We start from the raw sequence: 16,651 nt of genomic DNA on the forward strand, positions 1-16,651 counted from the left end.
TAAGCATACAGTGGCCTGTTGTAAAAAAGATCTAACAGAGAGTGTGTGTGATTACTTCATATTAGTTACAAAGCGGGAAATCCATACAGTTATTTAGATTGAAAATATCTTTCCTTCCAGAAGAAAAGAATGGCCCTGTTCAGTGGAAATTAGCAAAAGAAAACAGGTCCCCATATCTGAAACAATATATAAGTTGGGAATAGACTTCTCTCCCAAAGAAGCCGTCACTGTTGAGTATGTGCACCCTCAGCTAGAAAAGGCACCTCAGCTGATGTTTTCTACATTCCTTTAGCAGACTCAAGCCTTCTTTAAAACCTTACCCTGTCATTTGTCAGAAATGAAATAGAAATAATTCAGCTATTACAATCAATACTTAAAAAAAAAAACAACACAACCAAAAAAAATCAGATCTTACTGACAAGTCCCTAATGTATCAGGTGGATTCCACTGAATTCCACTGGACAGGGCTATTTTCCAAATTGTCAATATAGACAACATATTAAGATGTTTACAGCGGGTTTTTTTCTAATTAAAATATTACATGCCTCTGGAATATTTTATTCCCCTACACACTATTTTTGTTAGCTGCTAAAAATAAAACACAAGGGGTAAAAGAGTCAGTTTTTGAGCCTGCATTATGTCAAAATCTTATTTTAAACCGGTATAAATTCAAGCAAGCTCAGCCTTCAGATTCTTGAAGATCCATGGTAATATTATGACATTTTTTTCCTCATTGAGAAACTTGGATCAAATATTAGTAAATCAGGAACTTAGCAAATCACACACATGCACACGAACACACATACACAAACACACAGAAAAAAATTTGCCTAGGTAAACTTAAAATAAGCAATTAACCTAGACCTGTGTTTGTCCTACTACTAAAGGAAAAAATTAACCTGCTTCCCTGTAGGTATTAATGTTGTCTTTATCTCCCAAGAAGCACTGAGTAGTAAAACTTAGTGGAACATGTTTTTTCTTGTTCTATGAATATTTCTAAGGTCATGAAAATTTTCCCACCCTGGACTGGATGAAAAATTGTAATTGAAAAAAAGAAGAGAAGACAAAGCCAAGGGTTAAGGATCCAAAAATACTTGGATTAGCTCAGTCAATAAAACTAAACATCATTTCAATTTTTTCTTCAGAAATATTATTACGCTTCTTTAGTATAAAGTAGCTAAAATGTAAAACGAGAAGATCTTCTCAAATAAAAAAATAAAATTCTTTCTTTTTACAGATTACAATTTCAGAATGTTTTAACAGTTTCAGAACTGTTTCAAATTTTTTTTAACTGGCCTATTTATCTAAATTAAGCTTTTTGTTTGTTGGTTTTTGAAACATTTGGTTTAAAAAAAAACAACCTGTCTTTACATTAGAAAAATGCTGTGTTGGATAATTCCTGATCAGCTCCATTGAATGATATTGCTTTGGATTACATTTAACTAAGTGGCAATATTACAAAGATCCAAAAGGCACTGACACGTGTATTTTCTTAAGTAAGCTTCATTGAGAAACTTGATGGTGAAACCAATCTTGTGGATGTCACCTTTTGTTTATAAATTTAGCAAAATGGCACCAGTGAAGCCTCACCTGATTTAGCTGAGGTTGCCACCTCTTGGAGTAACAGATGTATAGAATAATTGAGGTGAACATTTAAAAAAAAAAAACCTAAGAAAAACTTCAGTGAATTAGGGATGTATTAAGAACTCATTAGTTTTTTCACTGCTTTTTTCACCAAACCTACATTTGCTCCAATTTAAACTGTTTTGTATTTAAGCTTGTGCCTACTTTTATATTTCAAACAGCACAGGGAATCAGACATGAACAACTTAAAATAAATATTTAATTCTCTAAAGATGTATTCAATTTTTCATGGAACATACCCAGAGAATGCTGAAAAAATTGCTCCTATTTAGTTTAGTGGCTCCTGAGTAGATACATTAACAGCTGTAGATAATTTGGGTCCAGAACCTTTCCATTTTCAAAAAACTGTCTAAAGGCAAACTCAACATGGAAACCTATCCATCTGTCAGAAACATTGGTACCTTTCCTATAGGAATCTGATACCATCCAGAAACTTAGCATATGTTCCATCTGAGAATGAAAGAATTGCTTGTCAGGTTCTTCAGTCACTTCTCTCCTTTCTATATTTTTACTCTATTGAGTAAAGAACAAGGATTAACAATAAAAAAAATTAAGTTCCATTCCTCACTCAGCTAATGGCCAGCTATCTAACTCAGGTAAAGCCACTTAATGACTAGATCACAAAAAAGGGGCTTAGGCACTTAAGTTGCTCTTTAGTTGAAACGTCCACAGAAGTCAGTTTTCAGCAGAAACTTAGGTCTTTGTAGAATTTCTTGTAGCACGCATGATGGGCATGCTTATCCAGTTACTGCAAGAGAAATTCTATGAGACCTAAGTTTCTGCTGAAAACTGATTCTATGTGTACAAGTGCATGTTTGGGAATACCACCATCTTTGCTCACCTGAGCATGCATGTGCTTAAGCTATTTGGGATTGACAGGTAGCCCTGAGACTCTTAAGAGCTCATCAGTAGGTGCAATGCTGGAGGGTGTTGAGTATTTTCTAGGAAATGGGAGATTGGCTCCTGGCTTTCAGAGGTGCATGTTTTTTAGCCGATGAGTCTTAACATGAACCATTCTAGCACCAGGGACCAGAACCTTGGACTCCTGCCATCTAGGCGAATGCCCTCTTTACCAAGCTAATGAGGTCAGCACCTCCTTCCTTCACCCATCAAGCAAACAGTTGTGTGGCTTTATACTGAGCTTGCTGCATGCCCTCTGAATGGTCTCAATGACAGTGCCTCCTTTGTCAGAAACAACTTCTCAGCTCACTTGACTTTGGGTAGATTCTAGTAGCTACAGTCTCCCTCCAACTAGTTCTGGTTCCTTTCCTGCTGAGTGACTTGGTGATTTGGATCATCCTTGGTAGGTCTTTCAGTCTCCCCATTCACTCTATAGGAAATCATTGCTCCTAAGCTGTCCTAAGCTCACCCTTAAGTGGAAGACCCTACAGGTTCAATTAGGATCTGGTGCACCTGAAAGGCTTCACAGAAAGGTCTGAGGTGGCTCACTTATTAGTTTCAGTAGACCTAGGCACCTAGGAACTTTTAGAAACCTCACTAGGTAACTATCTGATTGTTTAAGTGCCTAAATACCATGAAAAAAATCTGATACTAAGCTACCACATCTTTCATTTTCTGCATCTATACAGTTGTGATACTACCACTCACAGTTGCAAAGCACTTGGAAAACTGCAAATGAAAGGTGTTTATTAATTTTTTTTTAAATCAAAAACAGAGGTTGTTTTGAAAGAACACTGGCATGAAAAAGAATAAGAACATTCATCATTTCATGCTGGCTAGATAATTGAAGAAAAGACTTTGAAGACAGATGCCTGGAACTTCTAAGACTTGTGTAAGACTGTGTGTTAGTTACTTCCAGATCCTGAGCAACAGTACTTCTCTGACAGAAGCAGAACCACCAACTGCTATTGCTCATGTGGTGATGACTTTGTTCTGGTTTCCAGTGTGGACAATTTGCATCTCCCCAGAGAGCAGAACTGCTCATAAAGAAGAATGATACATCTAAAGTCTAAAAGCAATGTAATAATTGTTGTCTTAGAGCCTACTTCTGCAAAAACATTGCAGCATATGCTTAAGTCCATCCCAGTTCCACAAAGGACTAAAGCACACAGTAAGCCATGTAAGTTGACTGATTTCAATGAAACCTAGGCAATGCTGAAACCAGGCTCTAAAGAATACATTGAAATTCTCCTCCCCGCCACCCTCCCTTTTCCTTTCAGATTCATATAGTGCCAACAACTGGAACATCTTATATGGTGACTGGACATAAACATAAACCTATGGAGGAGTGAACAGTTAAAATAAACGATGCTGGTTTTAAAAGATGGCGCACAAAAGTCTCCTATTCCATAGACTTTCAACCTTTTTGAGTCAATGTACCCCCGGTAGCTGGATGCAGAGCTGTATACCCCTGGCAGCTGGACATGGAGCAGGGGGTGGGACGGCATGTAGCCAGACACTGGGTGCGGGCGGGGAGCACAGCCAAATGCAGAGTGGTGGTGGGGTGGCAGACTGGCATGGCTGAACGTGGAGTGGCGGCAATGACCACATGCAAGCTTCCCTTGCCCCCAGCTACAGCCTTCTCAAGTACTCCCATACTCCCAAGGTATGTGTACCCCCAGTTGACAACCCCTCTCCTATGCCATAAATACCTCTGTTGATTGAATGCCTTGTTGCTTCTGCCTTTCTAGCAATTAACGTTAGCAACAAAACACTATGACAGCTATTTAAGTCTCCAAATCTATAATGTGTTTGCAATTGCATGAATCTAATTATCTGTCACTCCAAGAGGCTCATCCTGTGTCTGGTTGAGATGATACCCAAAATGGTACACATCAAAGAGTTAAAAAGTAGATACTAATTTTCTGCATTTTACTTTTGTTAATGTATGACAGTTGAAACCTGAACCTGATAACCATTTATTATTGCTAAGAAATCACCCTCAGTATTATTGCCTTTGTGTCTTTAAAAACTTTCATAAGCATTGGCTTTGAACTGATGCTGGCTTTGGGTTACATTGCTAAACATGGACTTGGTGTTTCATGGCTTTAAGAGAATATTGCTAAATGTATTTTATTCCACTGTTTTATAGTTATTGCTTTCACAATTACTGCTCTGAGGTTTAGAAAGTGTTTTACATAATTTTATTTTCAATATATGAAAATAAGATTTCATTGAGGAAAAAAACCCACCAAAAATATACTTGAGGAAAATTATTTTTTACTTGCAGACTGCTCTAAGTACCTACTCTGGGTACAGTTATTTAACTTTATTCTAATTTTACTTCCTTGAGGAGAATTTGTATTGCTTGAACAAAACCTCACTTGATATATGCTTTCCCAATTTAAGTATTGCAGGTTTGTCAGTTGTCCAATATTAATAGATGATATTTAACGGAGCCGCAAACCATCCAAATGTAAACTAACCTGTTTAGATTAGCTCTTCCTATTATTTACAGGAGGCATAAAACCATGAACAATGTAATTTCACATTACATGGTACAGTTAGTTAAAAGGAAATATCTAAAACCCAGAGTCCTGACTAAATTCCCACTCAGTCAGTTACATTTCTTCCACCTAAAAACTCTCCTTGCTTTTTCATCTGGAAACTTTGTTCTGTACTTACCACCACCTGAAGTGGTGCTATATACTTTCAAAATTCCAGACTCAACCCGGCAAGTTCCAATTGTTCTTATCTGTCAACCTCCAATTGATATTTACTCTTTATTACCTTCAAAATATGCAAAGCTGTCTATGGCCCTGATTATTATGCTCTCAGCCCACCTCTTACCTGTTAATAGACTTTGCTTTAATTTTAAAATATGTCAATGTTTGGTCATTCATTTTACTGGTGTGGTATGTATAGCCTAGTTCTAAAGCATTTGGGGGGAATCAAATAATACATCACAAGGAACAAAAATAGCTGGAATCAGTTAGAGAGTCAGTGCTTTTCAAGTAGTGGAGTTCCTGCATGGGAGATTATTTAAAAAAAAAATCAATTACATTTCAGTAATAAAAACTTAATAAATAAAACCTAGATGAAGTGAATAGGCTGCAAATGTCCTTTCTTTGTCATATCGACTTGCTGAGGGCCTAATAAAAAATGTATACATGACTGATCCTATCCATCTTCCCTTTATTCTCTAAAACAAACATACACACATTCTAGTGGATAATCATTAGCCGATCTGTAAGCTAAGAAACAAAACTCACTGCATCATGATCACTATGGGAAGTTTTATGCTAAAGCAAATCCCTGTAGTCTTAAATTAATTGAGAAACACTTCCATCCTCAACCTAAACATCTCCCAAAGACAGAAGTGCTGCCTTTTAACCTAGTCTTGGCTCAGCATCTCTCCTCTAAAATTCAAAGCAATAAATGTCAGTACCCAAAATGAAAGCACATGTTCTTGTGAAGCTCCATTGCATACATTCTCCATACACATTAGCATTCTTTAAAAAGTAAGAGATGTCAGCTGAAATTTGAATGCTGTACCTTCAAGGGTCTGAGGAAGCTTCAGCTTGATTTTGTTATTCCCACTTCTACAAATCTTATGAGATTTAAATTTAATCAGTGAACAAACAGAACAGATTATATATTGGAAATATATTACAGATGTATGCATGTAGATCAGATGAAATGGGCCGTTGAGTTTGAGCACACACTGTGTACATATAAAATTATGTGTATATAGATACACAGCTGCACGTACTGTTGATCTTACCTCTATGTTTCTGTGTATAAGTGCTGTATGTAGGCTGAGAACAGCGTGTGTGTATCTGTAACTGTCTAGTTAGGCAGAAGTTGATAAAACAGAGAGGAAATAAAGTTAGATACACACACATAAATATTGAGTGGCTACTGCACACCTTGTCATGCCAGTGTGAAAAAGGGACAGTTGCAGGTTGCTGGTTTTGCAGCCATTAATTTTACACTTTATGAAAAAAAAGGCTTCTTTAATTCCATTTTTTTTCTTGCAGTAAGCATCATTGGAAGAAGACCAAAGCAGAGCAACTAGAAGTTAAATATACACTTGAGCATTACATAACTTTGTAGGAGAAGCAGGCTGAAAAGAGTATTGTTTCATTTAAATCTTTTATATTTTATTTCTCTTCCTTTCCATCTTTTTAATTCTTGTTATTTTCCTCCTAAATTATATCATCTTCTGAAGAACGTTGGGTTTCGCAGGCAGGCAGCTAGTCACCTGCAACAACCTAGGGGTCCTGCAGAAGCTTCCAAGCTGCTGTCAGTATCAGATGCCAGGGTCTGGTCGGTGGACATGGAGGAGATGTCGTTGACAGAGGAGGATGGAGGGAGGCTTTCGCTGCTGTTCACTGCTGCACCTGTGCTAAGAAAATGAACACCAACGTGATTAAACCTGAAATCCAAGGATGCCCCGCAGCTTAAAAACAAATAGCACATTTTCTGTGGCAACAGGTGTTTGGACCTTTTTAGCTGCGGTTGGTCAATAGGAAATAAGCCAGCTGTTACGTAAAGGACTTTATAATAAAATGCTTTCTTCTTCAGGTCTGAGAAAAAAGGAGGCAAAATGAAAAATGAAAAGGAGTCTGCAGTGCTGTGAAACTGGATAAGGGAAAAATTCCTAAGGCAAATCACACAAGAAAAGATACCTTGATGAGACTCAACAACACATGCAAAGTCCTGCCCTTGGGATAGGATTATTGCATGAACACAGGCAGACCAGGGAAATGATTGCCTAAACTGCAGCATTGCAGAAAAGGACCTCAATGTTTCAAGAACACACATAGTGTGCTCTTGTTGCTAAAAAACCCCCAACAGCTCTCTTTTGGCTTTTGCATTAACGGAATGTCATTTTAAAATCAAGGGAAGTTATTTTTCTTCTCTATTCAGCACTGGTGAGACCTTACCATATCCAGTTTTGCACACTTAAATAAGGATGTGCACAGTTGGAAAGAATCCATATCAGAACAATAAGAATTATTAGCCTTGGGGAAGCTTGAAAGACCTAGGGTGATATAGTCTGGCGGCGAGAAGATTGAGGCAGTATTTGATAACAGTCTTCAAATACCTAAAATGCGATTATACAAAGAATGGAAATGGGCTTTTGTCTGTCACCATAGGGTCAGAAAGGAGCAATGGCTTCAGCAAAGGCAATTTAGTTTGGGGACTAGGAGGAACTTTCTGACTATGAGGGTGGCCAGTCTTTGGAACAGGCTACCAAGAGAAACTGTAGAATCACTATTCCTGGAAGCTTTCAAGACCAGATTGGATACTTGACAAGAATGGTTTAGAAAGGGATGAGCCTGCTTTGAGCAAGCGGGCTGGATTATATAACCTCATTAGGTTTCTGCTAGTGATATTTTCCTATGATTCTGTGACGCTATATTTAGTGGAAGATCAAGACCTTTCAAAAGAGAAGTGGGCCATTTATTGTATAAAAAAGGATTATCTGGAGTCAAAGTCAATATCAGTGTTCAGTCCTTGGTGTCCAGTCATCTTTTGAATCTTAGTTCCCAACCTCAACATAAATTTCATAGACATTAGGGCTGGAAGGGACCTCGGGAGAGTATCAAGTCCAGCACCCTGCCCCAAGGGTAGGAAGTCAGCTAGGGTTGACGGATAAACATCCAAACTCTTCTTAAAGGAGTCCAGAGTAGGTGCTTGCGCTACCTCTGGAGGGAGCCTATTCCAGGCCTTGGGGGCTCGGACAGTAAAGAAAATTTTCCTTATGTCCAGCCTAAAACAGTCTTGCAGGGGTTTGTGAGCATTGGACCTTGTCATCCCTTGGGGTACTCTGGTGAACAGACATTCCCACAGATCCTGATGCACACCCCGATATACTTATAGACTGCCACCAGGTTACCCATGAGCCTGCACTTCTCCAGGCTGGAGTCCTATCACTCTCAGCCTTTCTTCATAAGGCCTTTTTACAGGAATTGATGATCCTGTCCTCTGATTATGTGCATGGCTTTCCTCTGGACTCTCAAGCGTCTCCACATCCTTCTTGAATTGTGAAGCCCAAACATTTGAAGGTGTTTTGTAATTTTCCCTCAAGCAATGTCTGAAAGTGGCTGTTCAGTGAAAAATGTAAAATGTTCTTCTACATGTGTTCATCTGTCTCTAATTTTTTTTCCTGTAATCATAGAGTCTGGTGTATAGCTATATTCAAGTTTCACTGATAATAATTTTCATGAGAGGATCTGGTGCAATGTTTGTTAGTGGTGGACACATCTACACTTGCTATTATTGTGCCTGAATGAACTGTGCAGCTTATGGCTCTGCAGTTTATTGCTCCTGGGTATGCTGTTTGAATGTGCACCTGGGAGCACTTAATGCCAGAATAACAAACTGCAATTTATTCAGGTATAGCCTGTGGAGCCAGAGTGGAGCAGCCACAGCTCCTAGGGGACTCCTAGGGTCAATACGCTGGGGCACACAGTTTTTTTAGTCCACAGCAGGATAAGTTAGTTAAATTAGCTGCAGAGTAAATTCATTTTTTTCTGTTATAAATGGGGTGTATGCTTTGATGCCAAGATGTTTACTGCACAGTTAATTAGGCAACTGTAATTAGTAAACGTCTCATGTACCCACACCCAGTGAGGGGAAAAAACAACTGCAAAGAAAATAGTAGTTTTTGTGCTTACAAGAAGAACAAAGGGTATGGATAATTTTCTTAACTTTTTTAGGAAATGGAGGAGCAAGGCAAATTTGGAATAACAAAAATTGTTTACAATAGGTTAAATAAAACAAGGTGATCCTTCAGGAGTTCTCCAAAGTATCAGAGATAGGGAACTGATACCAAATTAAATCTAATGTAGGGAACAGCAAGATTGTGCAGTTTAGAAAGGGCAATCTGATCTACTCATACATAGTGATAGCTTCTTAATGAATTGCAGCATTTGAAACATCTGTTCTTCTTCAATGTGCTTAAAAATAATTTTTTAAAAAGTATTATATTAAAAAAGAATTAAAAAAAAAAATCGGTGGTATGCCCTGTAATAAACTATTCAATTCTGATCCAAACTGACATAGCAGGAATTGAACATTCAGACACTGGCAAAGGAAATTATCTGAGAAAAAGAAAGATTTCCATATGCAAATAGACCAATGAGAATAGGACTCTTTTCCTTAGAGAAAAGTAAGAAATGGCATGACAGATGTATATAAAACAAGGAGAGGTACAAAAAAGGTCATTTATGTGACATTATAAGTCCCTGTGTAAATAACTTCATTACATGACATCTTTCATCTTTTAAGAGGGAAGAAATGTAGCACTATTTGAAAATAATAACTTTTAAAAAATAACACATAATTAGGTTGTGGTAATCAAATTATAAATGGGGAGGGGGTAAGGAGACATTTTTGGAATTCCAAAACAAAACATATGCATGAATATCAAGTAAATAATTATACTGGAGAAGCTGCAACTGTCTCGGTCATATATCCTATTCTTAGCCACGTTTTGCACTACTGGAGACATCTGTGTGCCTGGGAGGCAACTGCACTCAGAAATGAGACGGCTCTCCCCACCTTGTGGAGACTGGTGCCATTTTTCTAGTACTTGTATATACTGGTACTAGCAAATGACACATTAGACAAATTTAATGTGCGCTAAATGACACTGATGCTTTACTGTGCTAGGCTAGGCTAGGCTAATGCCCAGTAAATCGTCTTGTATAGATGCACTCACTGAGCACTGAGTTCAAGTTTCAACAGAATACATATAGTGGTTTTATGGCTCATTACAACCTAACTAACACTGCTACTAATCACCCTGCTTTTTTACAGGTAAAAAATTTCCTCTCCCTTCTTGAATAGTTTCACTCTTCCATTAGCTAGCTCCCTAGTCTATCATACTACCTGTTCAGACCTCTTCACTTCAAGCTCAAAACCCTCCTCTTCCTCTCCAAGGAGACTGTATTTATATGGGTTCTTCTTTCTGCTACTTAGTTCAGCCGGTGTCTCCTTCTCTAGGCCTGAGGAATGTTACTTGACATCAGAAAGCTTGTCAAAGAGCCCTCCCAACCATATAGGTGGTTCAATTAAATATAACCCAAAAAAATCCTTACCTATCTTCCACATCCTGAACCATCATGGCTACAACACTTCAACACTACTACATCCTTATATTCATTCTCAAATTTCTGTTTCCTAATGTGATTGTGAAACATTGCTTGTACCCCAAACACAAAACTAAAACAATCCCCACATGCAAAACACATTTCACGCAGCACTTTATTTATGAACAAAACATAGATCTGGACATGTTAGCAGCTGATGTCACACAATGTGCTTGACTGACAGGGACAGCAGCTGCCTCCAAGGTACAAAACCAATGGCGGTCCTTTGGGTATTACAGCAAATTGTGTGATCTGGAAGTTTGTAGCAGTTGCAGATGTTAAATTTGCACCACAGTTTGTCTAGATCTGATTGTCTTCTGTCCTTGCTGGATAGCTCTACGAAGCTGCAGCCTAGAATATGAGCACTTCATGCTGGAGGCTCTGTGTCATTCCATAGCCAGAGATTCTGTTTATAATCAGACAGTGATTTCTCCAATGTTATTTCCCAGTTGTTTCCTTCTAGTGAGCTGGAGGCTCACTAGAAGCCCTAGCTAGGCTTTACATATTATTTCCCCAAACCAGTAAGTCTGGTATTATTTACATCTAAATCAGTATGCAAGCACAGCTCTACAGCAGATATGTGAAGAAACATGGATTTATTCAAGCACCCATCAGCCCTTCAGATTTATTGTTCAGTAATGGTACCAATTATTCCACAAGTCAAACCTACATATATTGTACCTTGCAGGAACGCATGGGATTGCCTTTCATACCATCTTCAGCAAAATATTATCAAGGTACACTATTAAATCCCTAGTATTGCCAAATGAGTACTGCATTAACTTATCACACTTTTGTCATGCTCTTCCTAGTCCTGTTACTAAGTAATGTGCAATCACAGTATCATCAAAGGTTAGTTTATTTAGCCCTTGGTATAATGAGGTGAACATGCTAAATGTTAACAGTAAATACAACAGTAAACAAAAGTAAGTATCTGTCAGTTAGACACAAATCATCCAGGAGTGGACATTGCATTTAGTAATGATACTTTGAGGTAAGAATGGTTTGGAGGGTGTTCCATGCTGACAGGCTTTCTAACAGGAACGAAATAATCAAATCTGGGCATCTTGTTTGCCTACAAAATTAAAGTCTTCAGAGGCACCCATTTGTGTACACAAGGCACTGTTTGTATTCATGTTGCTGGTGAGCTTTTTGTGAAGACATTTCAGGGATCCTGATTTGAAAATATAGTTGCTTTAAACTGTTTTCATACTCAAGCTCCACCAACATTGAACATAGGTTATTCTAACATTACTGAAAAGATACATTGTCATAATACGCCTGACTATTTGATACTCACATAGTACAATTTTGATGACTTACTGATGCAAAATTCTGTGCTAAGGTTGTAATTGTGCTAAGGATGCAACTGTATGGACTTCAATAGAATCATTTTCTTTTATAACCAATGAGAATTTAGTCCCATTATCTCTTCTTAGTTTCATAGTTTGTAAGGTCAGAAGAGACCTGAGCAGATCATCAAGTCCGACCCCCTGCCATGGCAGGAAAGAGTACTGGGGTCAAACGACCCCAGAAAAGTCTAGCCTCCTCTTAAAGACCCACAGGGTAGGAGCCAGCACCACTTCTCTTGAAAGCTGGTTCCAGAACTTAGCCACCCTGACAGGGAAGTAGCACCTCCTGATATCAGTCTAAATCTACCCTCTGCCAGCTTGTGACCGTTACTTCTTGTCACTCCTGGGAGTGCTTGGGGGAACAGGGACTCCCCCAGTGCCTGCTGGTCCCCCCGACTAGTTTGTAAATGGCCATTAGATCAACCCTCAGCCTTCTTTTGTGGAGGTTAAACAGGTTCAGGTCCTGTAGCCTCTCCCCATAGGACCTGCCCTGCTGCACCCTGATCATGCAAGTGGTCCTCCTTTGGACCCTCTCCATGCTGTCCATATCCCTTCTGAAGTGCAGCGCCCAAAACTGGAAGCAGTACTCCAGCTGCGGCCTGACCCATGTCGCATAGAGGGGGAGGATCACCTCGTTGGACCTGCTTGAGATGCATCTGTGGATGTATGACAACGTGAGGCTGGCCTTCCTGACCACATCCCCACACTGTTGGCCCATGTTCATTTTGGCAGCAATAATGACTCCAAGATGCTTTTCTGCCTCTCTGCTGAAGGGAGTTCCCCACCCTGTAGGTATGGTGCTGGTTCTTCCTCCCCAGGTGCATCACCTTGCACTTGTCAGTGTTGAGCCCCATCCTATTTTCATCTCCGCCCCCCCGTAACATGTCTAGGTCCAATTGCAGCCTATTCCTCCCTTCTAGCATGCCCACTTCTCCCCACATCTTAGTGTCGTCTGTGAATATGAACAAGGTGCTTTATACCCCCTCGTCCAAGTCACTGATGAAGATGTTGAACAGTGCGGGCCTGAGGACCGAGCCCTGCAGAACCCCACTGCCCACCCCCCTCCAGGTCAAAAATGACCCATCCACCACCACTCTCTGGGTGCGGCCCTCCAGACAGTTAGTGACCCATTTGACTGTGTAAGTGTCAACACCCCAGTCCCCTAATTTTTTAATGAGAATGTGGTGAGAGACAGTGTTGAAGGCCTTCCTAAAGTCCAGAAAGACTACATCCACTGCTACCCCTACGTCTAAGGATTTTGTGACAGGGTCGTAGAAGGCCACCAGGTTGGTCTGACAGGACCTGCCTCTAGGCAACCTGTATTGGTTGCCCCTAAGCATAATCTCCCCTGCTGGCCTCTCATGGACATGCGCTATGATAATTCTCTCAAAAAGCTTGCCCAGGATCGAGGTAAGATTAACTGGCCTATAGTTTCCTGGGTCCTCCTTCGTCCCTTTTTTGAAAATGGGAACCCACACTGGCCCTTTTCCAGTCCTCTGGCACCACACCAGAGCACCACAAGTACTCATAAAGGTGTGCTCATAAAGGTGTGCAATGACTTCTGCTAATTCCCTCAGCACTCTGGGGTGGAGATCGTCAGGACCAGCTGATTTAAATATGTCCAGTCCCTCCAGAAGTTCCCTGACTAGATCCTCACTGACCCTAAGTCTGGGTGTGCCTCCCCTGGGGCCTACGGAAGTCCCGGTGGGGTGGGGGGGTGACCCGGTCCCTGCTCAGGAAAATGGAGGCAAAGAAATTGTTAAATATGTGAGCTTTGTCATCTGGTGCGATGACCAGATTTCCTAGCATGTGTTGCAGAAGCCCCACATTACCCGGTACCTTCTTTTTACCCCCTATGTATTTAAAAAAGGACTTCTTGTCGTCCTTGATCCAGGTAGCTAGTCCCAGTTCAATCTCCACCTTGGCTTTCCTGACTGCCCCCCTGCATCCCCGAGCAACTGCAGTATAGTCCTCCCTGGTGATGGCCCGTCCCTTCCATTGGGTATATGCCTCCCTTTTAGCTAGAAGAAATTCCCGAATGCTTTTGGTGAGCCATGGGGGCTTTTGCACCCTCTTGCCCCCTTTGATCCACATTGGGATTACCTCCCTTTGGGCTTGGAGGATCGTTTCCTTAAGGAGTGACCACTCTTCTTGGACACCCAACTTCCCTCCCGTCCGGGACCTCAGTGCCTCCCCAACTTCTAATTCAGTAAACTATAGGTCTTATTACACAGTAATTCTGGGAGGCTGTTAACCCCTGGAGTGTCCACAGATTACTACCTTAAAGTGGTTTTAAACACTCATATGCAGATCAATGTTATGCCACTCCAGATCATGATTTTCTCTGATCTCCACTACCCAGCTTGTTTCATTATGGTGTGGCCACTCCCCACAGATGTTCTGTGCAAGCTGAAATCCTCCTGTATCCCAGGATTTTTTACACCCTAGACCTTAAAGCAGGAATAGAGGCATGCCCTGGGTCACCAACCCTGTAGGCTTGGGACAGACATTCAAAAAGCCTGAGCCTAAATTGATCCAATCTTTGTAGATTAGTCTAGCCTGGCTAGGCTAAATCAGTGTGTAACCCAGATAAACATCCTAGAAATGCAGGGACATGCCTGCAGTGGCTCAGGCTTTCTAGCCTGAGGCTCAGGTTTCCTGCTGGGGGCGTTGCTAGAGCAGCCCTCCTTTGGGTTCCACAGGGCAGAGCTGAATTGGGACATAGCCTTGCCCCCACAGGACACTCTGACTATTCCCCCACTCCTGAGCTGCCCAGAAGTGAATGTTTATCACCCCTAAATCAATGTTTATCAACTCATTAAGAAAACAAAACCTCTATCCCTTAACTCTTATTAAACAGTTCTTCCAAGGAAGGACATTTGGTGTTGATTTGCACCAAAAAGCCAGTCTGCCTTTGTCCTCTCCCACAGCATGGACAGTAGTCAGCATGCAGTCTGCTAGCTTATACTGAGGTGTCTGTGTAAAGACATGGGTGTGGGGGGAATAATCCCTGCTTAGCAGGCAGAAGCTAAGCAGATGCTGTGTGCCTGCAAGTCTGTGCCAAGCTCACAGCTCCAGGCAGACGCTCTGTGCATTTCTGTCTGCAGCTCCGGGCAGGGAGCAGAGGGAAGGGGCCAGCTCTGCAGTGGAGCAGAGAGCCCTGCCCAGCCCAGACAGCATATCGGGATGCTCAGGGTGTCTGGTTTATCTTATACCAGCAAAGGGTCTGGGATAGACACTGTATAAACTGGTTTGAGCCAAATCAATTCAACCAGGTTTATCTCGAACCACTTTCAGCCACTTGCCATAGTGACAACTCATAGCTACAGCTCCTAGTCCTGCCCCAGCTCACCAGGCCTCTTAGTGGCAAGTCACAGCTGTGAGGGGCAGTCAGAGAAGGCTTCTAGACTAAGGGTGTGACTATCCCAAACTCCAAGCTAGCACTCACACCAATTAACATTTGTGTGGCTCACAGCATAAAACCCTAATAGAGCATTCTAACCACCATATTGTGAAATAAAAATATCCCTCATAAAAAATGTAAGTTACAACTGTAGCAGGCCAGTAGGGGGCACTCCTGCATTGAGCCACCCACCTCACTGCGCCTGACCACTTTCCAGGCTCCGAGTGCCTCCCTAGGGGTGCCTCATGTCCGGCTGTCCCCCTTCCTGGAGCACCCTCACTAGCCTGGGGTAACGTAAGCTCCCACCACCCCGAGAAGGGACTCTCTCAGCCCTGCATCCTCGGGGAAACACAGGCCTAATAGTCCTACTCGACCTAGTACAGGCACTTGGGGCACTTCCCCAAATCGGGGGCCAAAAAGGAAAGTCTCCCTTAGTCCACAGATCTAAGGGGCCTCTTAGGCATAATTTAGACCAATCCCTCAATAAGTGTCCTACACTGGTCATAAAGGAGAACTTTACTGATTACAGGGGTAGGGTGAAAATAGGGTTCAAGATAAAGCAATATCAATATCATAGAAATCCCATAGAGCAAAACAGTCTGGCTGAGGTAGCCTTTTGATCATGCATCTGAGTTACTGCCAGCTATATATCTAACCAGATCTCAAGTAGCTTACTTACAAGCATCATCCAGAGGCTGTTGGAGATTCCCTCTGGAGGCAGGCCATTCCTAGCTCATGAGTTATGGAGGAAAGAGCCAGTTTCAGATGGTAAAACTCCTCTCTGAGTCCCCCGCATGGCTGCTGCCCCCTCCTCCTGGGCAGTCTTAACTTATATAGCCCCTGTGACCTCATTCACCTGGTCCGATGGAGGCCAGCACCTGTTGGCTGTCAGCCAACCAATTTGAAATACATCACTAGTTGCTGGGCAGACTCTAGCCCACCAGGTAGAAGCCCCTCACCCAGGTAGCTGACACCAGTCACGTAGGCAGAGGGAGCAGGTCCCCCCTCCCCTCAGGAATGTAGCCAGATCAGGTTACCTAAAGAGATAGGGTAAGGATGTGTTATATTCTTTTTCCTTGTGGTTCTGAAACAGTTAACCATTCTTCAGTTCCCCTTCAACATTGTCTCACTGTTGTGGCTGTATAGTCATTATCAAGGTTGATTTGGGGATTTTTATAATCGCAGCTGGA

General features: G+C 41.4%; 1 protein-coding gene across 4 annotated transcripts in view; it reads right to left on the reverse strand.

The window, feature by feature from the left end:
* Positions 1-3,813: 3,813 nt before the first annotated feature.
* MAPK10 (mitogen-activated protein kinase 10) overlaps positions 3,814-16,651 on the reverse strand; it is a 425,444-nt gene continuing 412,606 nt past the window's right edge. For 3 of the 4 annotated variants that reach the window (XM_090037016.1, XM_090037015.1, XM_090037017.1), the window contains one exon: positions 3,814-6,947. In XM_090037016.1, coding sequence (XP_089893142.1) covers positions 6,805-6,947 — 143 coding nt within the window. In that variant the 3' untranslated portion in view covers positions 3,814-6,804. Of the gene's footprint in view, positions 6,953-16,651 lie in introns of all 4 variants that reach the window. The other variant, XM_090037018.1, reaches the window with a different exon arrangement.

The sequence above is a fragment of the Crocodylus siamensis genome, chromosome 2 (assembly GCF_052110815.1).
Source record: "Crocodylus siamensis isolate JL-2025a chromosome 2, ASM5211081v1, whole genome shotgun sequence".
Taxonomy (NCBI): domain Eukaryota; kingdom Metazoa; phylum Chordata; order Crocodylia; family Crocodylidae; genus Crocodylus; species Crocodylus siamensis.